General features: G+C 41.0%; 1 protein-coding gene across 15 annotated transcripts in view; it reads left to right on the top strand.

Annotated features, from left to right (window-relative positions):
- The first annotated feature begins 3,511 nt into the window (after positions 1-3,511).
- The window catches only part of LOC117512469 (ERC protein 2), a 503,700-nt gene continuing 480,197 nt past the window's right edge, over positions 3,512-27,014 (top strand). For 4 of the 15 annotated variants that reach the window (XM_034172555.1, XM_034172554.1, XM_034172552.1 and 1 more), the window contains exons 1-4: positions 3,517-3,770; positions 5,638-6,779; positions 20,789-20,815; positions 20,913-21,659. In XM_034172555.1, the coding sequence (XP_034028446.1) occupies positions 5,910-6,779; positions 20,789-20,815; positions 20,913-21,659 (1,644 nt within the window). In that variant the 5' untranslated portion in view covers positions 3,517-3,770; positions 5,638-5,909. Of the gene's footprint in view, positions 3,771-4,058; positions 4,097-5,637; positions 6,780-20,788; positions 20,816-20,912; positions 21,660-27,014 lie in introns of all 15 variants that reach the window. The other 11 variants (XR_004561301.1, XR_004561300.1, XM_034172547.1 and 8 more) reach the window with 10 other exon arrangements.

Raw genomic sequence — 27,014 nt, 5'->3', positions numbered from 1 at the left:
TATAACACAGATTAGATTGATAACCAACATGTTTGATTGTGTGTTTGTCCTTGATGTTTGTGTGTGTGTTTGTCCTTGTTGTTTGTTTGTGTGTTTGTCCTTCTGTAGTGTTGTGAGCCATCTGTCATGCTGCTGGTTCCGTTCTGTCTTAGCATCCATCCAAATCTCTATATTCACACCTGGCAGGTCTCTAGGGATGGTACTCCAGGGTAGCCCCCTGCCTTGAGAGACCATCTCACCGTCAGACCTGCCATTTTAATGCACCAACATCAAACTTTAGCAGGACCAGTGGGTAGTAACGTCTTGGAATAACCTCAGGATATTACCTCACTAAGGTCCTGTGTTTTTTAAATTGCACCTCATATGACTCCATGCTTTAGCAGGTCCTCACCAAGGACCTGTGGTTTTAATGCACTCACCTCAAGCACCTCAAACTAAGCAGGGTAAACAACAATAGTAATAATAATCATCATAATAAATCCAACGATATGTGTTCCTTGTGTGTCTTGTCTGGTCCTCTGTTGTGTGTTATTTTGTCTATACTGTCCAGTGTGTAATTGTTATTCACTCCTGTGTTATATAATATTACTATGGTATTGTATTATGTTACATTTATATTTATATGTGTATGCGCATGTGTCTATGTATGTATGTGTATATACATGTGTATGTATGTGTATATATATATATATATATATATATATATGTATGTATGTATGTATGTATGTATATATAGTATGTGTATATATGTATATATGTGTGTATGTATGTATGTGTGTGTGTATATATGTATATGTATGGGTGTGTGCAGGGGCGTAGGCAGAAATCATAAAATGGGTGGGCCCAGAAAAAATCAGACGGGCCCAACCTTTGGGGTTGTAGGTAAGGTGTAGGTATTATAATTCACCGTTTGAAAAAGTATGCCTTGTTTGGACATTGCAAGCAACGTTATCATTTAGCCTACAGCACTGGCAAAGTAAGCACACAGACGCGACACGTCAGACACAAGTACTCTTCATGGATAATGCAAGCTGCAGTGCAGCGCCACACACACACACACACACACACACACACACACACACACACACACACACACACACACACACACACACACACACACACACACATTCAGTGCAAGTCTGGTAGCCTACTTGGCTCGGCCTAAACCCAAAACATCAATAGGTATTTAAATAAGGCATTGTTTCAAAAATGAATTCCAAGTTTAATGATGAACACATCTCAGCCAACTGCACAGACGCTGTGAGCACAGTTACACAGACGCAAAGTGTCAGACACAAGCACCCCGTGGACAATGCAAGCAGCAACGCAACGCTTAGTCATGTAAAGTCCTTTAAAATAAAAATTCAAAATATATCCGCAACATGAAAACAGGTTGGCTCGGCGGCCAAATTAAAAACCATCAGAACAGACACCAACATGATTCGTGGCAGTTGCAATATAATATTAACAATTAGGCCTATTTCGAAGAAAAAGTAATTAATGGTCACACTTACAGTTGATGAATTCTTTTAATGCTACAGCAGGAGACGACGGCGTTTTTTGTTGAACTCTCTTATCACATCATCATAGTCCAACAATTCGGTCAGTTCTCTTTCAAGGGAAAGCACGGAGAGTTCATTCAGTCTGTGAGTCAACATGGATGTTCTGGTGGACGTTTTTATCCATTTAACAGTAGAAAACAGCCGTTCGACAGTGCATGTTGTTATTGGCATTGTGATGAGGGCCCGCAGAAGACTATTTATTTGAGGAAAAATGTGGTCCCTCGTTTATCGCGGGAGTTACGTTAAAAAATAACCCGCGATAAGCGAAATCCACGAAGTAGTCAGCGCTATTTTTTGCAATTATTATAGATGTTTTATGGCTGTAAAACCCCTCACTACACACTTTTCTCAAACAGGCATTAACATTTTCTCACTTTTCTCTCCTGTGTAAACACTCTCTTTTTTCTTCTGTGTGAGAAGATTATAAACAGACACGCAGAACACAATGCACGTGCTCTCCCTTCGCTCACTACCTCCGGAGGTACGGATGCGGGACCTGCAAAGAATCCAAGTCCTCTCCCGGTGGTCACGGAGCTCTGCGGCTGCGATCAACATCCAGATCAAAACAGCGAGCGTAGTCTCTGACCTGTTTCCAGATTTGGCACAATTCCGCACAGCAGACAGGAGGGCGGCGGTGTGATTGGCCCGCTGCGGCGTTTACTGAGCCCGCAGAAAGCGCATCGGAGGCAGAGAGAGTAATTGCGGTGATGCCAACCGGTGCCGCGAATGGCCCACCTGATAAGGACGCAGAACACAATGCACCGTTAAAAAAAAAGCATGCAAACTTGCTCTAAAAAAAATCAGCGAAACTGCGAGGCCGCGAAAGGTGAACCGCGTTATAGCGAGGGACCACTGTACTCTGAAAATGAATTAATAAAAATCACAGAAGATGAACCAGATGTTTTTGACAAAATTTATTAATTGTTGCTCAGTGCTAATGCAATACCATATCATAGGAATACAATGAAGCAACAACAGGTGACTGCTGAGTGTCGACTCAGCCTTCTCATTGGATGGGGCGGGCCTGGCTGACAAGTGGGCGGGCCCAGGCCCATCCAGGCCCACCCTTGGCTACGCGTATGTGTGTGTGTGTATGTGTGTATATATGGGTATGTGTATGTATGTGTGTGTTCATATGTATGTGTGTGTGAGTGTATGTTCACATACATATATAATTGTATTATTTATATGCTTTATATATTATATATGAAATATTAAGCTCAAAATAACAGCAACCGTGTAATTTAATTTAATTGAGGATGGAATTGGGGGTGGGAGTCAATATAATTCTGTTTGTGTTATGTTTATTCATTTATGTCTTTTTTTGTCTTTATTAATTTTCTTTTTTCTTTTCACCATCTTATGAAAAGTGTCAAGTGTGTACATAAAACTGTACTATTTGGTTATATGTTTATATTATTGTTCATATATTATGTTGACTTGGAATAAACAAACAAACCAAACCAAACCAAACCAAACTCCAGATCCAGGTCACCTCCAAAATTTAATGGAGTCTTCCATGTGTGGTGAAAATTTGTGAGAATCTGTGAAATAGTTTTGATGTAATCCTTCAAAGCTTATATTAAGTGAAATCTTGACCCTGAATCTGCATCCGGATCACCTCCAAAATTTAACGGAGTCTTCGAAGGCCTACTGTGGTGAAAATTTCGTCAAAATCCCTGCAGTAGTTTAACCATTATCCTGCTAACAGATATAGACAAATAAATAAATGCCGATGATTTTAAAACATCCTTGGCGGACGTAATAACCACATAAGCACACAAAACTTTTTTTTTTTTTTTTTTTGCATATGTACTTTTATTGACCAAATCAAATCAAATAGCTTTTCCAGGCAAAGTAAGGTCGTGCGTGTGTGTTTGTGGGGGGGGGGGGGGGGGGGGGGGAGTTTCAAACAAAATCTTGCCCAGGGCCCTCGTTTTTCTGTAGCCTGCCCTGGTTGCAACAAAGTGCATCTTGGAGCACAGACTGATTTTAAACAAACAAACAAACAAGCCTTATTGCTCGTGTAGGTGCATTTTTTTCTCTCCTGTTGCTCCGCCAAACCGCGTAGGCCGCGCGCCACCTCGGCAGCGCTCGCGCGCAGGCACGCGGACCCAACAGCACGAGGACAGCGGGTCATGAAAGAGGTGAGGCGGCGAGATGAAAGGGAGCGCCGGGACGAGTAACTGATGGAGAGGCTGCTGTCCGGTAAGAGGCAGTGTTCGCTGCGCTCTTTCGCGCACTGTTCAAACTCTCTGCGCTGTTTTTTTTTTTTCTGTTTGTTGTTTTTTGGACGTGTGCTAGATTAATCATTATGTAAGAACTCATGTAGCAGTGTACACATGAGCAGGAAATAATCCTTCATGCCGCCGTGGTGGTCATCGCGCTTTTATTCGGCGCGTGCGTCCACGCGTAATTACCGCTTTTCTCTAGAAATATAAAATATAATGCGCTCTTTTGTTGGTCTTAGTCTCGTTTCGTCTTATTTTTCCGCAGCAACAGCTGTCTGACAACTCCGAAGCGCACGTAGAACTGTGAGTGTGGACTTTAACGTGTAGGGTTTCCTCCTTGTATTTCTGTTTATTTATTTATTTTTTTAAAGTTTGGCGTTCTCATCGTTAAATCACTGTCCATACCTCCATTTTAATGTCGGGTTATGTGGGAAAAAGGCAGCGAGTTAAGATGTTTCCAGGGTTGCGTTATTGCAAACGCCAGTCATCCTTGTAACATTCTAATCCGGGTCACTGAATTTTCACGTTCACTTGTGGCACACCGAGTCCTTACGCACGAAGCACAAGTGATGACTTCATTCCTGCCACATTGTGTCAGATAGTGATGGATAAGGGATTGATAGCTGTGTTATGACTGACAAGCGCACTTAACCAATCTCTCAATTGTATCCTGTCCAGTGACTCCCAACACCCAATCCTCTTGGATTAGAGGAGGGATTATGATCTGGATTTGCCTCTGCTTGGCAGACAGTCCGCAATATCTGGTCCATCATGAACTTGACTGTACTTTTTCTTGGTTTTTCCAAGCATATTTTAGCTGCTGCCATCGTTATTCATTTTTTAAATGCAGTGAGATCATCAAAATGATGCGGTGTCACTCTGCAGATGTACTGTATAACATTCATGCAGTTTTATTTCTCATGGGCACAGGCTTTTTTTCTGTGTAGACCTAAAAAAGGATGTCACCCCGAATAAAATCTGATATTGTATTTCCTGCGATCAGATTGGAGAATGCGCTGGTGTCGCACATTGCTACACCCAGGTCAACCCCTGATCTAGCCCCACCCCCTAAAATAGCCATCTATATGTCTTAGCGAGGTGACATTAGGTTTCCCCTTGACCTTTTCCAGTTGTTGGGGGTCCTCAGCACTGAGGTGCCTGTGGACTGCATTATCTTCATCTGAGTCTCCTTAGTAACTGCTCATGTGATACAAAGTCATGATAGTGGTGCCCAAGAAGAGTACCAAAGACCTCTAGTTATCACCATAGGTCACTGATTAGTGTCCAAGTCCCATAAATCTGGAAATGCATGTATTTATAAATCGTGTTTGCCCTTTGGAACAGATCTTAACAGTGCATCTATTTTGGCTTTGATTGTTCAAGTGGCCTTCAGAGGACAGAACTCAGCCGTTGGCTAATACGGTTGATGCCACTGCTAATTCTGCTGCTCCCATAATTTATAGCACATTAAACAATGCATGTAACAAAATAAAGGAATACATCTTTGTAATTGATCCAGCACAAATTAACGTTGCCATGCTTAGTTTTTCCAGATCTAATACTTTTTTCTTTCTTAACAAAGCAAGTATACTTCATATGCTGTGAACAAAAATTGCGAATAGAAAAATTAAATAAGGGGCTTGTTTGTACTTCACCATTTGTTAATGAATGTCTGTTTATTTTGTTAGAAATGCTGACAATGTAAGAACACATAAATCAGGCATGTGATAAACTGATCATTGAATAACTTCAGTAGCTAAAAAATACTACAAAATATTGTGATTTTTTTTAAAATTGTTATTATTTTACCTTTTTCACCATTTTTCCTCCTTTTGGCTTTGCAGAATCTACAATGTCCTGCTCAGTAGCTGAAATCACAAGATTTTTGACCTTTGTGTCTCTGAGCATTGTAATCAACAGTCGCTGCCACATTCTTCACATAAGGGCTAAATAAGACTCGGCCTCAAGCACACAAAAAACAGTGATGGACAGGTGAAACTGAGAGGCCATGAGGTGGCCTTTATTCTAAACCTTAATAGACATTTTGATTCTAAAAAGGGACATATTAGCATCTGTCAGAGTTTTCTGTCAAACATTGACTTTTGCACCATAAGCCATGCCTTTAAACATTAGAGCCAAACCCCCACAGAGCAAGCTGTCTGCTGCCTCAAAGAGTAGCGGACACACCTCTCTGGGGAGCACAACATCTCATTCATGCTTTTCCAAGTCCCCCAAGCTGGGCAAAGGCAGACAGACAGGAAGTTCAACACCAGGATGCCGCTCGGGCCTAGAACCAGGGTGTGTATTGGGGGGTGTGCCTCCCACAGAGCTTAAATTGGCTGGAGATCATGGGTCAGGGTCAAGGCCAGGTTCTAAGAGTAAAACTGGCACTGCACCAGATAAAGGAGCAGTCCATAGGTCAACAACAGCTCCTGGGGGTAAAACATTGTCTATGGAGAACATCCAATCTTTGAGTGCTGTCTATGCCACATCAGGTACCATGTACCCTAATGAGCGAGATGCCTTGGAATCCTCTGGTGGATACCCCAAAGGTACCATGACCCTAGACAGAAGCGCAAGCCGATCTTCCTACACCGGCCGCTCAACAGCGATGGGTAGCAGCCCAAACATCACATCTTCTGGACTGTCTCACACGACAGAACCATATGGACATCAAACCTCGCATTCAGCAGGGACATCCAGTCTGCATCGCCAGTCTAGGAGATGCCGACAAGGACTGGATTCAGCTGGGTGGGAAGAGGTTTCCACGTTGGACCTTCAGACTCAGCTGAGGGATCTTCAGAGGGAGAATGACCACCTCAGGAATGAATTAAATGAAGGAAGAGATGGAAGGAGCGGCCCCAGCATTAATAATGTAAACATCTGGAGCCCGGATGCAAAGAGGGAAAAGGGGACTGGACAGGAGGAGAGAGTGCGAGGCTCAGTTCTGAAAGACCAGTCCAGGATGAATCAAGTGGACTTGCAGGTACGAAGGCATACAGAATTGAAGAGTTTAGGTGCACGTTGAAATACATTTTTTTGCTGGCTCTATACAAAACAAACAATTTATAAACTAAAACATGACTATTTTCTCCATTAAGGCTCAGGTTGGTTAGCAATATCAAGCAGTAACTCAGTGAGTTAGTAAGTTTCGATAAAACTAGATGTCACATATTTAAAACTGGTGGGTATTTCAGTTTGGATAAAACTCTTCAAATTTGTTGGCATGCAGCAACAAGCATTTGTCTTGACACACCCATCATCTCCTGTGCATGTTTCTCATCACACCTTTTGTTCCTGTCTTCAAGGTTCTGTAGAAAGGCTTATGTGCAGTTTATTTGTAAAGATATTTGCCAGGATCAGTGCTGTCTGTGTTTCCATGGCAATGGGCCCCTGGGGCAGTCATTTAAAGTAGACACCAGGTTCTATGAAGGCTTGCAGCTACTCCTGAAATATAGTCACCACTCTGCCTTGTCACATTGCTTTCTGGTGTCTGGTTCACTTAGAGACGTCATCCGTCTGTCTCACATCATTCTGTGTGCCTATTGTCATCTTCTCTTTCTTTGTTGTGTTTCATTGTTTTATTGTCTGTGTTTGTCTTGTGGGAAGATGCACGTTTGCATCAAGGAAAAATGCCAATACTTCTGCCTGTGCCGAGAATCACTTGTGAATGCTTGAATAGTTTAATACTTTTTTTTTGGACTCATACGACCATGCAGAAACTTTTGTCTTCTTCTATCTAACTTCTGTCTCTTGTAACCAGGGAACCACTTCTGCATTTGTATTTTTAGCCTTTTTATCTTAGATCATCATTCAGTGTGAGGATAATGTGACACGTGCACAGGCAAACATATGCATGAACAAATGATTTTTATTCTAAAAATTAAAAAAAAAAAACTAAGATCATATAATTATTGGTCTTGCAAGGAAAATACTTAGCATTTATATATTTTTAATGACACTCATTTTACACACAATTCTTATGATTTTGTTTTCATGCTAAAATTTAATGATCGAAAGGATTCCTTGATCAGATCAAGGTAGTCGAGTAAAAAAAAAAAAAAAATCAAGCCGAAATATGTTTGCCTTTAGGAATCATGTAAAACAAAAGAGGTTTTGGTTGCTGGAGGGTGAAGAAAAAAGGATCAGAACACAGTCTATTAGGCAGAACCAGGGACAAACAGTTGGACTCAATTGCAATGAAGCAAGTTATGAGTAAAGTGACTAATGTAAATTTAAATGTGCAAATTGGAACCAGTGATGAAACACAGAAGGAGGTAGAAGCACTGGGAGCCAGCAGGGTGTGGACTGTTAGCTTCCAGGTGCAGGTGGGCGTTGCTGGAGCTGCATTGGCAGCTGAGAATTTATAGACAGGAACAAACTTAGAATTAGTCGACAAAAATAACACTCAAAAAGGTGCAAAAATAGTCCACAAGGAGCATAGGGAAATGTTTCCAACTATGCCTCCCAGGAGTCTGAATGCTCTGGTGAGGACAGACTGAAAGACCAGGACTGACATACTGCCAGGATGATTGATTGTAGGTGTTGAACTGCCACAGGTGTTCTCAATTACAGTTCCACTGATGCGGTCAGAAGAGAGAGAGACACAGAGAGAGCAAACAGCCAGCAAATCAGCAGGAATCGTGTACCCCTCCCTCAAAGGGAGCCCCTGGCGACCTACCAGGTTTGACAGCATGTCAAAATCCTGCAGAACGGAGGGATCCAAAATGAAGGACCGGGAAGTCCAGGACCGCTTCCCAGGTTGATAACCTTCCCAGTCCACCATATACTGCAGACTCTAGACCTGACACCTCACATCCAGGAGCTGTCACATAGTAAAGGCAAGGTGGCCATCCATGAGCCAGGTTGGTGGAGGTGGATTGGCCAGAGAGCACAAGGGGCTCGAGTGGTAAGGCTTGATGCAGGACACAAGGAAAGTCAGAGTCTGGGAGTCTGGGAGGGATGAGGCACAGCTGTCTCATGCACACAGTGGTGGAAGACTGCTGTCTGTGTGCTGGCAGAAAGCACTGCAGTATGTGTTCTGTGCATGCATTTGTGTGTGTTTCAACAGCAGAATGGGCATGCAGCATGCACAGATGTGTGCATCATTGTATGTGTGTGTATTTGTGTGACACCTCAGTCACTGTAATAATGAGCTGCACCAAAATGTACTCTGGTCCCCCTGTTATGCATGGAGGAAAACACAGCCCATTATGTAAACATTGGACATTAAATATGTCCGATGTTTACAATGAATAATTCTTTTTAAAAATTATTATTCTGTGTATGAGGAGGCAGAGACCTCTGAGCCTCTGGCTGCAGCAGACTCTTAAGCGCCATCAGTCCACGCCAAGGTTTCAAAGTCACAAAATACAGACACAATCAGCATCCGCTAAATGTCCTTTTGACCTTTTGATAAATTGTGTTGCGTGTGCAAACCTCACCAATTTGCATGCTTCCTCCCACAATTTTGTGCTCTCAGGTGGATAAACCTGAAATTGCATATTCATGAAGGCATATACACTAAATTGACAATATGCACTATTTTGTGCATTTGACAAATGGAATCCTCATTGTGCACTGTTAGTAAATCAGCATGCAGCTGTATTTGCAAGCGCAATGGTGTTTGCACGTTTTTACACATGCCAACCTGTAGTATGTCAGAACTTTCTAAACGTTTCATGCAGTATAATTTTATCTGCTTGACGTGCTATGTATGTTACATGATGTCTGCTGATCCTTAAAATACTTAAAAGACATTTCATTTGTCCTGTTTTCAGTGATAACCCTTCTAAATTAGTTTTATCACGTGTCCTATTGAAGCATCATGTCTGACGCACTGGACTTACACTTTTCGCTAAACTGTGCATGTGTGTCTACGAGGAAGTGATGAGGTGGTGTGTATTTTTAATTATTACAAAGCAGCACTTTTATTTTCCTTCTGTCTGCTCTGCTCCACAATAAAACAGAAAAAAGCCACAAAAAAAAAGCCTGTTTTTTGGACTATACTCATATGTGACAGCACAGAACAAGAAGCACGGAAGGTAAAACATTTCTGTGCACCTCATCGTGACGCACAAGTGCATACACTGGCTGTGCTTCACGAAAGCCCTTCTTTTTTAGGATAATTCAAACAGGAGCAAGTCTTGTGATCATAATTAAAACATGATAAGTTTTGTGATCATGAAGAAACTTAGTTGCACTGCGGATTTTCTGAAGAAATAGCTCATATAGTCTGTTATTTCCAATGGCACAAACTGTGTGCACCCCAACACGCACACACAAAAATAGCTGTAGAGATGATTTTAGGTGATCAGCTACAGTAGTGTTCAGAATAATAGTAGAGCTATGTGACTAAAAAGATTAATCCAGGTTTTGAGTATATTTCTTATTGTTACATGGGAAACAAGGTACCAGTAGATGCAGTAGATTCTCACAAATCCAACAAGACCAAGCATTCATGATATGCACACTCTTAAGGCTATGAAATTGGGCAATTAGTAAAAAAAAAAAAGTAGAAAAGGGGGTGTTCACAATAATAGTAGTGTGGCATTCAGTCAGTGAGTTCGTCAGTTTTGTGGAACAAACAGGTGTGAATCAGGTGTCCCCTGTTTAAGGATGAAGCCAGCACCTGTTGAACATGCTTTTCTCTTTGAAATCCTGAGGAAAATGGGACGTTCAAGACATTGTTCAGAAGAACAGCGTAGTTTGATTAAAAAGTTGATTGGAGAGGGGAAAACTTATACGCAAGTGCAAAAAATTATAGGCTGTTCATCTACAGTGATCTCCAATGCTTTAAAATGGACAAAAAAAAAAAAAACAGACGCATGGAAAAAAACGGAAAACAACCATCAAAATGGATAGAAGAATAACCAGAATGGCAAAGGCTCACCCATTAATCAGCTCCAGGATGATCAAAGACAGTCTGGAGTTACCTGTAAGTGCTGTGACAGTTGGAAGACCCCTGTGTGAAGCTAATTTATTTGCAAGAATCCCCCGCAAAGTCCCTCTGTTAAATAAAAGACGTGTGCAGAAGAGGTTACAATTTGCCAAAGAACACATCAATTGGCCTAAAGAGAAATGGAGGAATATTATGTGGACTGATGAGAGTAAAATTTTCTTTTTTGGTCCAAGGGCTGCAGACAGTTTGTGAGACGACCCCAAAACTCTGAATTCAAGCCACAGTTCACAGTGAAGACAGTGAAGCATGGTGGTGCAAACGTCATGATATGGGCATGTTTCTCCTACTATGGTGTTGGGCCTATACGTATATCGTATATCGCATACCAGGTATCATGGATCAGTTTAGATATGTCAAAATACTTGAAGAGGTCATGTTGCCTTATGCTGAAGGACATGCCCTTGAAATGGGTGTTTCAACAAGACAATGACCCCAAGCACACTAGTAAACGAGCAAAATCTTGGTTCAAACCAACAAAATTAATCCCTCGCAGATGTGAAGAAATCATGAAAAACTGTGGTTATACAACTAAATACTAGTTTAGTGATTCACAAAAAGCAGTTTGAACATAGTTTTGAGTTTGTAGCGTCAACAGCAGATGCTACTATTATTGTGAACACCCCCTTTTCTACTTTTTTTTACTAATAGCCCAATTTCATAGTCTTAAGAGTGTGCATATCATGAATGCTTGGTCTTGTTGGATTTGTGAGAATCTACTGGTACCTTGTTTCCCATGTAACAATAAGAAATATACTCAAAACCTGGATTAATCTTTTTAGTCACATAGCACTACTATTATTCTAAACACTACTGTATAAATAACAGCCATGATCCTCAGCATATAACCTGTTTAAATTATTTATTTTTGAGACAAGCTGGTCTGCTTTCACTGGAGCGCTCACCTGAGTATTTAACATGCTGACAGAGGGTGAAGATAAAAGTGAAGATTTACATTTGATCTGTCATTAGTAACTGTGCCTTTTTGAGACTCTGAAGTTAAAAGCAGTGTTCAGATGGAGCCAGAACTTGTCACCACATGCTTCTTGTTTTTTGGTATGTTGCATATAGTCCAAGAACAGGCGGTTTTCTGTTTGATTGCACCTGCAGCTCATGTCCCATGTAGCACCTTACCCACTGGCTGGCACTGCTGTCTCCTGAGTGAGTCTTACAGAACCAGCCCCTCATTTAAAGCTGAATCGCAGTCACTGCAAACCTTGGGCTTCCATTCATTTAGGAATTTGTTTGCGAGGCTCCCTCAAAAGATGGCTGAAACAGCAGCACCTTGGTCAATGAAAAATGGATTCCATCAGTAGTCACTATAACGTCCAGCGTGACGTCTCTTGTCCCTGTGGTTGTGTATGCAAATCCTTTTCCCTCCCAGAAGACCTCACTTCTCACTGCGCCCTGTAAATAGCAATACACGTTTATACACAATACACATTTATATGCTCAGCCAGCATCACATGGAATGACCCCACACAAAAATAAAGTCAAGAGGTAATCTGGTTGGACTATACTGTTTAGTGTTTATATGTCAGAATTTGACAGTAGACAGCTCTCCTCAACCTGATATCAGTGACGACAGTGTCTACTACCACTCTTCATCCCCTTGGCCTTCTCCAGTGACTAGGGTCCTCAACATTCTGGCACCTGATTGCTGGATCATGCATAGAGAAATGCAGTACATGGCCAAAATGTTGAAGTTGACGCTTCCTCACAGTGCAAGTGATACTGCTCATCTTTGTCTCCGTAATGGTTTGTTTGACACAGTTATTAAAGTACTACCGAAGGATCCTCTGAAGAGACCAAATGACACAAACATCAAGTTTGCTGCCTTGAGCCCCAGTCACACCGGGGGTTAGTACCACTCTACCACAGATACAAGACAAAATGTCACAGGTGTGCTTGCCGCATTCTCTCAACTGTTGCACAAAAAAATGACTGTCGCCAATGTGTTACAGGCTGAAAATCAGCGGCAGAGCATATGTCTAACATATTCAAAATACTCTCTAATTAATGCATAGAGAAATGTGGCACGTGGCCAAAATGTTGAAGCTGATGCTCTCTCACATTGCATGTGATACTCCATCTTTGTCTCCTTAAGTAACTGCTTCTTTGGCACAGTCATTCCAGCAGTACCCAAGGATTCTCTGAAGAGACCTGGGAGCAAAGATGTCCAGTCCTTGTCTTAGGTCACTAATTAGTGTCCAAGTCTCCCAACCATACACTAACTGTCTTGAGTATTTTTTTAAATAAATATTCAAATTCTCTGACATTAGCTTCCTACACAGAAATCAAAAATCTATAACTGCTTTATTATACGGTAAACAAGAAAATTGGGAGTTTTTCAGACATACTAAAACTGAAAAATCAATCTCAAGTTTCAACTCTTTATTATTATACTGCACCAACTGACATCCCATCGATCGACTGGAGATGCCTGTTAAGTCCGTGACGAAGAGTCATCAGGCTTGTTTTCTTATAAAGTTCGGCATTCGCCTGTCTAGCTTCCACGTAAAATTGACCGAGTACTCTGTCAAGCATTTGTCTGTCATAAAATTCGTTTTAAGTCAGCGTCGCTAACAGACCCAAACTTGTCTCCTGCCTTCTTGTCAACAAACTGACAGCCAAGGGAGTTATAAAGTTTCCAATTCACCTAACCTGCATGTCTTTAAATGTGGGAGGAAACCGGAGCACACTCACGCAAACACGGAGAGAACATGCAAACTCCACACAGAAAGGTCACAGGTAGGAGTTGAACCCAGGACCTTCTTGCTGTGATGCAGCAGTGCTAACCACTAAGCAGCTGAGCTGCCATTTCCAGTATCTACCAGTATCTTTGGACTGTGAACAAAACATGACATTTGAAGGCATTGTCTTGGCCTTTAGCAAATATTAATGGACATTTTCACCTTTTTCAAGCATTTTATGGACCTATGTAAATGCTAAGCAATCATTCTATTATTTTCTCCATTAATCATTTATGAAAGTAATTGTTATGAGATTATCTCAATGATAGCTGTATAGGAAATAATCCCAACAATATTAAAACAAATATTTAATGTCTTTGTGCTTTTTCCACATTTTTCAGAATAATGAAATCCAAACTTGATTGTGTCACATATCACACAATATCACCTTTTTGAATTATGGACACAAATGCAGAGTGGTGGATTTCCGACATCTAAATATGTATTTCTGTGACATCAAACTGAAGCAGAAAAGTCAATGTCCCCTGTGTGTCTACAGGCTCATCTTGACCATACCCTCTCTGTATGATTGATGTGTTTATCTGTGCTGTGCTCCTTCTAGGCCCAGGACCACGACATCCACTCTATTTGTTTTCAAGTGCTCATTCTTCTCTACCTTTCTCACTTTGTGTCTGTAACTGCGATGCCCTCTTTCTCTCTCTCTCCATCTCCCACACACTTAAAGTGGAAGTTTGCCATTTTCTACCTGGTTTCTATTCTTAAAGTTGTGGGGTTCATCCTTTCACACAGGACAAAAAATAATTTAATTGATGCACTCTTGAATTAGAATGCAAACAGTGGCAGGCTTATCAGCTATATAATGCAATGGCATGGGGCAACCTTAAAACACTCTGTTAACCTTATCGCCATTGAACAGGTGGTATTAAAAGTGCTGATGGAGGAAAAAGTTCACGTTTGTTCCATCATTACCCCTCATCGCCAAACGACTCAGTGTACATTAGCACTGCCACATGGCTATGAGGGTGTGACACACAGAAAAAAAATTTCATTACATTTAATGAGGTAAACATGGGCACTTTACCTCTGTACTACCAGGCACCTCTAATTACATTTTCACCTGTTCAGTAGCAACAAGAAGTGGTTTACTGAGAATGTTTTAATCTTGTCCCGTGCCATAACATTGACTAGCCAGTTAGGTCTTGACAGCATTTGTGTTTGAAATCAAAAGTGCGCCCATGAAATATATTTTGTCCTAAGTGAAAAGATGAATTCCACAACTTCTGAAAATAGGGCCCAGGTTGAAAATGTCAGATGTACCCTATAGTCATGTATTCTCATATTGCTGCCCCCACCCTCCAGTTTGTGTAATTTTTTGCATTTCACAATCCTTAACAAAGTGACTTCAAGGTTAAACATGGAAATTTATTATTTGGTTCCCATTTTTGCCTGCCGTATTTTAAATGGTGGGCAAATATCATAGGACAACTCCCCCCAACCTGGGACACCTGTATACTGCAGCAGACTTGCTTTGCAAGGGGTGGGGGGTGGGGGGGAGATATCCAGGGTGGGTGGTTAAAAAAAACTGCAGTAAACTTGTTTTGCAGGGGGTGGGGGGATATCCAGGGTGGGAGGGTGGGGTAAGATAACCTAGGATATCTTGCCCCAAGGGAAGATAACTAAGAGGAAGATAAACTGGGACACTGGATTTAATCTGGATTATGGATTTTGCAGACATTTGAATTTAATATTGAAAAGCCCATTTGATGTACATTTCTCATTATATCATGATCAAAAGTGCCTCAATCACTCTCATTTGTGATAATGAGGTGCAAACTGTTTGATCCGCATCTGATCCGTCTTGCGGATATTTGATTTCAACATTGAAAAGCCCTTTTGATCTAGTTTCTAGGGGAGGTGATGGGCTAGTGGTTAAGTGTTGGGCCTGAGACCAGGGGATCCGTGGGTTCAATTCCCAGCCTGACTAGAAAAACGCTAAGGGCCCTTGGGCAAGGTCCTTAATCCCCTAGTTGCTCCCAGTGTGTAGTGGGCACCTTGCATGGCAGCAGCCTGACATTGGGGTGAATGTGGAAAATTTTTTCCAAAGTAAAAATTTGTGAAATTGGAAATTAGTGTTGGCAGAGGTTTGAGCTCTGTGAGTGTGGTGCTCTCGTTCTGTTATGGATTTATCTACACCTCCAAAATTGGATTTGGGTTCCAATTTTATGCTTGTTTGTCTATCTTCCAGTTATCAGTTGGAAAGCAAGTGCCAAAAAGCAATGACAAATTGTTCATAGCAGATATAACCAATATTCTGTGAAAATTGTCTGAAAAAGAATTCAGAAACCAAGAAAAGTAGAAAAAAAACTGACAACACCACAAAAAACTTTGATTCAAGTGCATGAACTAAATACATACTCCTGACATTTGATCACATCTAATTTACCTTGTGAAATGCCACTTCTAACAGGACTTTGACCTTGAAAATTTTATCCAAGGTAAAATTTTGTGGAATTTGAAACTAGTGTTAGCAGAGGTTTGCGGTGTACAAGCACAATGCTCTAGTATTTCTCTGTCATTGATAAGAATAGGTAGTCAGATTAAATCACTGTATTTGAAAAACAGTATAAAAATCTGTAGTCATCAGACATTCTATCTTTTCTCTGTTATTGTTTTAACCTTTTGTTTGAGGCAATCATTTCTCTTTTTTGCCACTCCCTTGTTTTTTGCCCTCAGATGAAATCTGGGAAGAGTTGACAACACAACTTACTCATTAGCATAAAGAATGTCACCTTTCCTCTCAACTGCAATGACCAGAGTTCTGCCCTCTCCATCTGTTACTTCACACTCTGTGTGTGAGCAAGTGTGCATGTACGATAACATATGTATTTGTGTCCAAAGAGTGTTTGTGTGGAAGACTGTCCACCCACACTCATTTGATATGCAGTGCTAGGTTGTTGCATTGATTAGTGTGTGTGTGTGTTGCTCACCCTCACCTCCCTCCTACATCATCACAGTTCTCTGTCCTTGGACATCACCTTCTGTACATAAGCAGTGGAGTTAAAATGTTGCTGGAATATTTGAGAATACTGAACTGAATTTTCCTGCTCAGTTGTGTTTTTATTACTTAGATTTTTACATTTGTTCTGAAAAATGTGCGAATTCTGTTGTTGGGTTTTTTTTTTCCTCACAAATGGACAATCATCAAGACTGCTTTATGGCACAGAGTGCAGTCTTACCCGTTTGGAAAGCTGAGAGCTACAGTATGAGTGTAAATATGCATAGTTTCGTGCAGCATGGTGGATTAGTGGTTAGCACTGTTGCCTCACAGCAAGAAGATCATGGGCTTGCTTCCCACCCAGTCCTGTTTGTATGGAATTTGCATGTTCTCCCTGTGTCTGCATGGGTTCCCCTCTGTGTGCTCCTGCTTCCGCTCACATCCAAAGATATGCGTTAGGTGAATTGGTGACTCTAAATTGAATGTAGGTGTGTGCATCTGTGGATGTGTTTTTCTGTCTATATGTGGTCCTGTGACAGACTGGCGTCCTGTCAAGGGTGTACCCCGCCTCATGCCCTATGACTGCTGCGATAGTCTGCAGCCCCACCGTGACCTTTGTTTGGAGTAACCAGCTGTAGAAAATTATATTCACTTACTAAAATGCACAGTCTGATTTCATCATCTTTCAGGACCATTGCGACTGACCAGTCACCTTCTTGTGTTGTTTAAGCTTCATGACTTGGAAGAATGGAGGTGCTGCCAGTTTACACAGTTAAGCATTAAATACTCTTTAAACAATATGAGAATCTAATTTTATATTGTAGTGTAAAAATTATTAATTTAATGTCTTACACATAGCCTGCGTAAAACTTTTGCATTTAACTCTGTACTGAAGGCCCCATGGAACCTAATGAGCTAAGCAGCTTCATTAATAACCACATTGTTTCTGCCTGACCTTCCCTCCCATCTCCTGCACAGCCGAAACTGTGATAACATTCATTTTCAGCAAGAGTTTTCATTGGAAACTCAATGTTTCATTTACTGGCAAATGTGTACATGACTGTTTGCAGCAACCCCGCCTTTCTCTGAATGTACAAAACAGCTCCCTCAGAAACACACACTCATTCAAAATCCTGCTGTTCTGATTTTGACTTTGCGTATGTCTTCGAGGCCTCAAATTAAAAGCCTGTTATTTAATCTTAATTTATTGACTTTGTTTCCACAAACAGCCTCAGACACAAAATAATAACATAAATATAACCTAGCGCACCGCGCTCCTGGACCGCAAACCTCTGCCAATACTAGTTTCCAGTTCCACAAATTGTTACCTTGGAAACTTTTTTAAAGGTCAAAGTCCTATTAGAAGTGGCTTTTCATATGTTAAAATATAATACAAAATATTGATCAAAATGGCTTTTCCATGTTAAAATCAAATATCCACAATATGGATCAGATGCAGATCAAATGTAGTCTATTCATTGAGAGTGCCAGTTTACACCTCAATGTCACAAATGAAAGTGACTGAGACACTTTTTATTGAGATACGAGGTCTGTCCGAAAAGTAACGGACCTTTTTATTTTTTCAAAAACTGTATGGATTTGAATCATGTGCACTTGCATCAGCCAAGCTTGAACCTTCGTGCGCATGCGTGAGTTTTTTCACGCCTGTCGGTTGCGTCATTCGCCTGTGGGCAGGCTTTGAGTGAGCACTGGTCCAGCCCCTTCGTCGGATTTTCATTGTCAGGGAAATGGCTGAGCGACTGCCGCTTTGCTCCATGAAAATTTTTTCAGAAACTGTGTGAGACAGCCAGGTGGAAACCATTTGGAAAATTCAGATGGCTTTTGGTGAAGATTCTATTGGCGTCACACAGATTAAGGACTATTACAACCGGATTAAAGACGGCCCACACCGGCGGAGGGCGCGCCGCGCTCCGAGTGGCCATCGACAGGCTGAAACGACCAGATCATTTCCAAAGTGAAGGCTGTGTTGATCCGGCACGTCGTGTGACTACCAGAGAAATCGCAGAAAATGTGGGCATCAGCACTTTTGTGGCACATTCCACTGTTACAGGAGATTTTGTAACGAAAGACGTGCGGAGGAATTCGCGCGTCGGGACGGAGCCGCTCATGGCGCACAACAAACACCTCCGTGTTGGTAGTCTCACAGAACATGTTGTGGCATGCCCAGCTGTTACACAATTTCTGGGATACTCACTCGACTGAAAAGCCACCGAAAGCCGTCTGAATCTTCCGAATGGTTTCCAACAAGGAGGTATTTGTTGTGCGCCATGAGCGGTTCCGTCCTGACGTGCGAATTCCTCCGCAATGTATTTCCAGTAAAAACACAGAGCAATCTGATCGTGCAAAGTAACAGAGGTACAAATTAAAGTTCAGCACTCTAACACTCACCGATTTGAAGAAAGTAGGACCGGAGTCATTTCTGTGATTAAAAGCCTGACTGTTCATTTTTTTTTCACACAGTGCTCAGACTCAGACCTGCAGCCTGATGTGCACCTGTTAAATCAGACACAAAAGGCTGTGATATGACACTTTTCTGCTTTCACTGCTTTGTTTGCCATCATATTTTAATAGTTTTTGCAGTGTGCATGCTTTTTACAAATGGATCAGAGAAGTCCACAACTTTACAACACTAAGTTGGTAAAAGAGGAAATTGTACAGCTTACGTTTGATTTGGAGGTGATGACTGTAGAAAGAAAAGCTTGTTGAGTCAAATTAATCCTTAATAAAGCATAATCCAGCAATGGAGAACTTTAAAACTGTCACGCACATCATTGAATGATAACACAGTATTTTTATGTTTATTTTAATAGTATCTGTATCTGGATGTGTTGCTGTATGTGGTTAACTGATTAAAAAAAAGTTTGAAAACATAAAAGGTTCATTCAGTAGTTCAGCACAGGTTAGAACCAAAATAGTGCCATGTTCTAAGTTTACATTACTCTCCTCAATCAAGGGACTGTAATTGGGGTGTGACGTGTATACCGAAAAATGACATGGAAATAGAACCCAGTTTTCATATTGATTATCATTAAAGTTGAAATTCACCACACATTTAATTTATTTATGAATATTTATACATTTTTCATAATTTTTAATGGTTTGATGATGCATTAAATGTACCTGCTTATTCCAATTCAGGGTCATGGCCGGGGGGCTATTCCAGCACTCATTGAGCAAAGAGATGGGGTACACTCTGAACAGGCACATAGACAAAGACATTCACAATCTTACTCACACCTATAGTCCCTGAGCTAAACAGTTTTGTGTACCACTTAAGTGGAATAAACGACACTCACGTCCAGCTTCACTATACCATGGCCTAACAATGAATGTATGATAGGCATCCCAGGGAGCGATAGTCAAGTAGGTTGTCAATGAAGTGATGCAAACAGGTGGTAACAAATGATGCAAATTATTGGTTAAGTTCATAGGGTTTTGAAAATGAATACTTTACACCAACTGTTGTACTTAATTATCATGTTATGGGGTATCATATCTCATAGAATCCAGTGCATGTTGACCGTGTTTGAGCTTTACTCAACATGGTATTCATGTATTCAACATGGTCAAAAATGATTCTATTTATGAATGGGATAATGAATAATTTGCATCACTTTTTATCAAAATTGGAGCAACTTCAACATTTGACCACCTGTACAAACTGAAATTGAGAAAGTCGGAGCATCCGGAGGGAATGCACGCAAACACGAGGAGTACATGTGAACTCCACACAGAAAGGAAGTGAACCCAAAACCTTCTTGCTGTGAGTGACCTGTGCTGCCCACTAAGCCACCATGCTGCCTACAGGCTGATTTTACAAGCTAATTTTAGTTGTGACATTGTGCTAGTATTACTACTGTGATGATCATCACTGATAATAAAAACATTTTGTAGGAGTTTAAAGTTGCATCGTGAGGGATATTAATGTCTGTGTCACATTTTACTTGACTTTTTTATTTTGTTTAAAAATGACATGTTCAAGTGAAATCAAGTCCTTCAACTACAATAGAATACAAGTTCTTTTAAATGTTGATTTGACAAATTCCAGTTGATTTTTAGGTGAAATATCTGTCAGCACAGTGTTACCCTTACAATGATTTTACAAACAAGAAACATTTCTTTTTCAGTCACTTTCACTTCCACTGTGTAGTGTCTTTGTGTTTCAAAAATAAATGTCACATCTTCCTGGCCATACTGTGTAATCATCACCCAGTGCCCTATAATCTTAGGCATTTAGGCTTTTTTTTTTGGATCTTCTGTTTTGGCTTTATGCATGTATGTTTTTGTTAATTCACTTCCATCTGCAGCAACCTGAGGATTTTGGAAGAAACAAGGTCTGTTCAAAGCTTGTATACTTATATTTTAATAAATATGTGTCCTTGTGTGTTTAGGAATGAGAAATGGAGCCATTCTTACTTTCTGTCTTTGTAGCAGCTTCCATTAACAGTGCAGGAGCTTCAAGAAGAGCTCAGAAGTCACAGGGAGATGAATAGTGGCCTACAGCTTCAGCAGCAACAACAACAACAACAGGGGAACACGAGCTCCTACAGAGACCTCCATGTTGACCAAGACCACAGAGGGGTACTCAGCCCTGGACACAGCCCCAGACAAAGTCCCAGTCACCTCCACAGCTCTTTGCAGAAGAAAAACCCCAGACCCAGTCCATCCAACACCTACAACCCAAGGCAACAGGATGCTGACATTATCATCCACAGCCCCAATTATGGCTGTAACACTTCAGTAACCACACAGAGACTCAGTCCAGCCAACACCCTTCAGCCAGGAACTCGGAACAGCCCAGGTCAGACTCTCTACAGCCCTCATCAAGGTCCCCACTCTAGTTTGGTGGCACCCTGCCAGGTGCCTGGATGTGATGGCTGCTCCTCAGCCTCTCCTCTAGATGGCTCCGATGAGAACTTCTTCCGCCTGCAGTCTGAGCACGAGCGCCAAGCCAAGGAACTTTTCTTGCTGAGGAAGACCATGGAAGAGATGGAGAAAAGAATTGACTCTCAGAAGCAGACACTGGGGGCCCGGGATGAGAGCATCCAGAGACTGCTGGAGATGCTCCAGGGCCAAGGTCATGGTCAAGGGCATTGGGGTCAGGGACAAAGGTCAAGTGTTGTAACTATGGCAGCACAGGAGCCTGAAGCCCTGCTGGAGAATGTGCAGGCAAGAGAGGTATGAAACTAAAACTGCTCAGAAATGTGTTGCTGATGCTCTGGCGCCATCTGGTGGTGTTATTATATGTGGTTTATCTCATACAAGACTTGCAGCTTTAAACTTTGACAAAATGATTGACAAGAACAAAGAATAATTTAGTCTGTAAAATGTTTGAAAATGGAAAATGTAATTCCGTCTTCCTGTTCTTGAGTGTTACTACTGGTTTGCTGACTTGGCCAGATGATGTGACTTGAGAGCATTATATCGTAGTATCTTCTGTGGTCCTTTAGGCCTTTTGGTGTTGCTTAGATCACCAGTGCATAACTTCTTTTTAAAAATGTGCCACATGATTGATTTATCTGCTCAGAAAGGTTCTGCTATGTACCTGATAGGTTATTTATTTTGTTGTGCTATGTGTGACACATAGCACAACAGACACAGGAGTCTGTGGTGACATCACTCTCACCCCGGCTGTGCCGTGTACTGATGACATTCAGCTCACAAATGCCTCGTCCACCATGGCATAAATATATCCCATTTCAGGTGCTGTCTCACGGCACGGTGCACAACTCCTCTGTGTTCTGTGTGCTCATCACATCGCCGTACTGTGTCCGTTAGCACAGTGCTGACAGTCCGGCATGTGCGGGACACGCATGTCCACCCTGCTCAGAGGTCTGTCTTCGCGAGGGGGCGAGAGGATACGTGAATCGGTGTATGAGTGGATGAGTGAGTGACATCACTTGAGCGCGTCAGTCTGCCAGTCTGGGTGCTGTATGGATGATTCTGGTGCAGTCTGACAGCAGTTTGTGTATCCGTACTGTTATCTGACAACGTTTGGGCTACGGTCATGCGGTTGTGCTTGACTCAGTTCAGACTGGATCCGCCCACGTTTTGCGTGGTTGTCCGGCAGTTGTACACGGCTGTCCGACTGTCTGTCCCTCCCAACTTCGCCTTGAAGTTTGAGTTTTTGTCCCATTCCGGCTGATTCTGCTTGATTCCTGCACATTCTTGGGTGACGGGGTCTTAATTGCGGCCTTGCCTCGGCACTTCTTTGGCTGGCCAAATGCAAATTCAAGACTTAAAATCAACTTCAAAGCTTTTATTCCCTTAATGTAGAATAATGACGGTACAGGCCACACCTGGAACTACTTATCAGACAATTATGTTATTACTTACGGCCTATGAAAATGCTGTGATTCTTAATTGGTTAATGTGATATTAATTAAAGCTAATTTGAAATGATACACACACACACACACACACACACACAATCTATCGATCTATCTAGTCAGTGGGGCTGTAATGAATCACAGTTTGGGTCATGGTTTTTAGTCATGGATTGAATCATTTTTCAGATCAGAAAAAAAAGGGAATATATATAAGAATCTTAAGAACAATGAAATGGAGCAACGTTTTTTCCCATGGACCTGAATGAAAACAAAATGTCCAATGTTTCAAAACATGAACTTTACTAATGAATATCAAATCATAAAAAGAGTTATAATTTAAAATTTGTTTTTTCAGAAAAATGAGGATGTCCATATGTCAGAAGAGAGGGCAATAATAATAATATAATAACAACAATAGTTCGTATTGCACTTTAAATGTGAATGCATTATACCCCCTGAGCATGCGCACCACTTGGCAAAAGGTGAGAAAAGTCATTACCTGAGGCCAAAATATGGCCATCAGGACTTTGCGTCCGTCCATCCATCCGCCCATGCTCAGCATAAGTCCATTCCTATTACTACAAGGGTCTTCAAATTGACAGGGAACATAATTGGGACACAGACCTTGTACAAGTTCAAAGATGGCTAAACTTGACCTATTTTAAGGGGTCGAAAGGTCACATTCTGTTTCCTATTTTTATGGTCATGCGGCTTAGGGTATGATAGCATTGCAACATATTTTTTGTTTTGCCGGCGCTCAGTAGGTTCAGTCATATCACTGATCACATTCAGTCATCAACTCCTGACATTCCTGGGTAATAATTATTTCTGTGCGTAGACCCTGTTGTGCATCAAGCTTCAGAGGTGTCAAGTAACAAAGTACAAATACATCGTTAGTGTACTTAAGTACACTTTTTAGGTATCTGTACTTTACTCCATTACTTATTTTTCTGCCTACTTCTGACTTCTACTCATTACATTTTCACACAAGTATCTGTACTTTCTATTCCTTACATTTTTAAAACGAACAGCCTCGTTACTCTTGGCTTCAGTTTAATGTTTATATATATATATATATATATATATATATATATATATATATATATATATATATATATATATATTTCACGTCATGTGCGCCTTAATCAACTTTTCTGCAGCACGGGGAAGCAGTGGTTCGCAGATTGAAGCAATGCTTCGACCTATTGCTTCGTTTATTCTTTCTTTCTTTCGCTTAATTTCCCCCCGCTAAAACCCTAAAGAGCATACTTCTGTGAGTGTTATTTACCTTTTCTATGTTAAACCGACCTGTTATGGTCTTCTGAACAGTTGATAGATGTATTTTATAACTTAAAAACGGGAGCGACGCTAACGCGTTAGCATGTCTATGGCATTTTCAATGTTAAAACTTAGCATTAAGCAACTGCAGCTCTCATCACGTTCGGGTGCATTTGTTTTCAAATTGTAATATTTCTTAAATTTATTTTTGTTTATATATTAATAATCTAATGATTATACAATTTTAGAGAAAGAGGCAAAAAGAACCTGAGTAGAAACACAACAGATAAAAGCAACTAACAATGAACATAAATAAATAAATACATACAAAAATAAATGTTTCCTGTGAACACCTAGTGACTCTTACACCTCCACTTCATCCCTGTCTTATTTAATGACAGTTTGTTTCGGTCAAACCATATTTTCAATTTGTTAATTTCTTCAGTGATTTTCTCCAGAACTATCTGCCAAACTAGAAAACTGCTGCATCCTAGTAAGAGCAGAATACTACTGGAATGAATTTGAATAAGGAAAGTTGTGGTTTGTTTTTTTTTCTTTTTTCTTCACTTAATGCTAAACTCACTGCAGTTTATTGTCTGGAATAGTCCCAGATTGCATTTCAGAGCTTCTAGAATTGAAACATTTTCATGCAGGTGGTGTTGGGGGTAATTTTGGGTTTTGGGTCTTGGGCCACATGTAGAACGAATCAGTTTTTAAATTAAGCTTTCAATTCATATAGTGGCATCTACCTTTTTTTTTTTTTTTTTTTTAAAGGTTACTTTATACTTTTATACTTTAAGTAGGTTTTGGAGCACGTACATTTTCACTTTTACTTGAGTAAAGAGGTCAAGTTGATACTTCAACTTTTACCAGAGTGTTTTTAAACTGCAGTATCTATACTTCTACTTAAGTAACAAATGTGTGTACTTTTGACACCACTGTCAAGCTTGCACCAGGCTGCCTCAAGCACAGAAGCTGTCTGCTCATGTTCCATTTTTGTTACTGCACAACTACTTTTTCTCCACTCCTGCTTTAATTTCAGTGCAAAGCTATATCAAGAGTCCTGCAATTATTACTTTAAAAACAATTCAACATGGCGATAAACAAGGTTGGGTAGGATTACTTTGAAATGTAATCAGATTACAAGTAATCGAAATGTATGTACATCCTTACATGTAATCCATATGTATTCTTTCAAAGTAATCCCACCCAACCTTGGTGATAAATCATTATATAAAGTTTGCAATTAATTTGCGGATCATGCTGAACCGTTGGGACGGGGGGTGGGTAGATCACAGATTGACGGTTAGTGCTAAAACAGATCATAGTTAGTTAAAACAAATGTTGATAAATGGACTCCAGTCGACTTTCTCTTGTATTTCATTTGATTTAGAAATTAATGTATGAGTTTTGCAGTGCAGGTGTGCTTGTCGGGCATGTCTGGACTGCTCTGTGCTCCTCACTCTTGCCTTGTTTATTTTTAACTTTTAAATCTTCTTATCCTTACCTCCCTGTGTGCTTTGTGAGTCTGCATGTCTCAACTATTATTTATGCAGTTGTGTACTTTTTGTCCTTCTGTGTCATTATTTGCCTCTATGACCTCTGTGCCCAGTCAGAATGATTGTATGTGTGTGTGTCTGTCTGCAAGCATGCATGCACATCTGGGGCCATTCGGCTTATTGAGGCCACTCCCTCTCTCTGCTGCTGGTGGCTGATGGCAAAATTCTCCCATGGCGGGTGTTTGGTCACTGCGGTGGTTTTGTCAGGAGGGAGCGTGGGTGTTTCAGCCCAATGCTAATGTGACTGCTGCTGCGTGTGTGTGTGTGTGTGTGTGTGTGTGTGTGTGTGTGTGTGTGTGTGTGTGTGTGTGTGTGTGTGTGTGTACAACCTGACCATGCTGTGTGTGTGCAAGAGGTGAGTACCTGCTCACACACACCCTCCACTATGCTATTTTAACTACTTGACAGCTTAACACGTACTATGTGTGCCTTAGAGCAAAGAGATAGAGGGTGAGACCAGTGTTTTTGTAAGGTGGAAAAACAGAGTGTGTTTGTCTGAATATTAATGTATGATTAATGAGTGAAAACACTGCCACCTCTCAAACTGAAAAAAGAGCTGACTGTTGTTCTTTCATTCCCCTCCCAACTCCCCTTCTGGCCTCTGATGATGTGAGCCAATATAGTTAGTTGGAGCAAGAAAAGGCTTCAACTTTCAATATGCAGACTTCACCAGGCAAAGCATTTAGTATTGAAATTCTTTACAACTGTTTGGCCAATTACTATATAGATTGCAAGTATGTGCATCATTTAAATAATTAACCTTAATTTTGGAGCCTAATTTGAAATATAGTATGGTCAATGGTGAAGTGAATGGGCCCGTCACACCTTGACGATTTAGCTAGCGTATGCTGCCAATCAGCCATTATATGGAAGCTGACACATTCGGTAAGTTCTGTTGTCATTTGCAACAAAATACATCTCAAATACATCTACATACGTCAATATGCGTTGGCAATATGTCTGATAAAAGTTACAAATAGGTAGAGAAGTATGTGAGGGTAGTGCAGGACATGTACAAGGATAGTGTGACAGTGGTGAGATGCACAGCAGGAGTGACAGATTTATTCATGGTGGAGGTGGGATTACACCAACGATCAGTTCTGAGTCCTTTCTTGTTCACAGTGGTGATGGACAGGTTGACTGATGAGAGCAGACAGGTGTCTCCATGGACTATGATGTTTGCAGATGACATTGTGATCTGTAGTGAGTAGAGAGCAGGTTGAGTCTAACCTGGATATGTGGAGATACGCTCTGGAGAGAAGGGAATGAAAGTCAGTTGGACCAAGACTGAGTATGTGTGAATGAGAGGGAGCCTGGTGGAATAGTGCAGCTACAAGGAGTAGAAGTGGCAAAAGTAGATGAGTTTA

This window comes from Thalassophryne amazonica, chromosome 6, assembly GCF_902500255.1.
Source record: "Thalassophryne amazonica chromosome 6, fThaAma1.1, whole genome shotgun sequence".
In the NCBI taxonomy this organism is placed as follows: domain Eukaryota; kingdom Metazoa; phylum Chordata; class Actinopteri; order Batrachoidiformes; family Batrachoididae; genus Thalassophryne; species Thalassophryne amazonica.
This window is presented reverse-complemented; position numbering and strand designations above follow the sequence as displayed.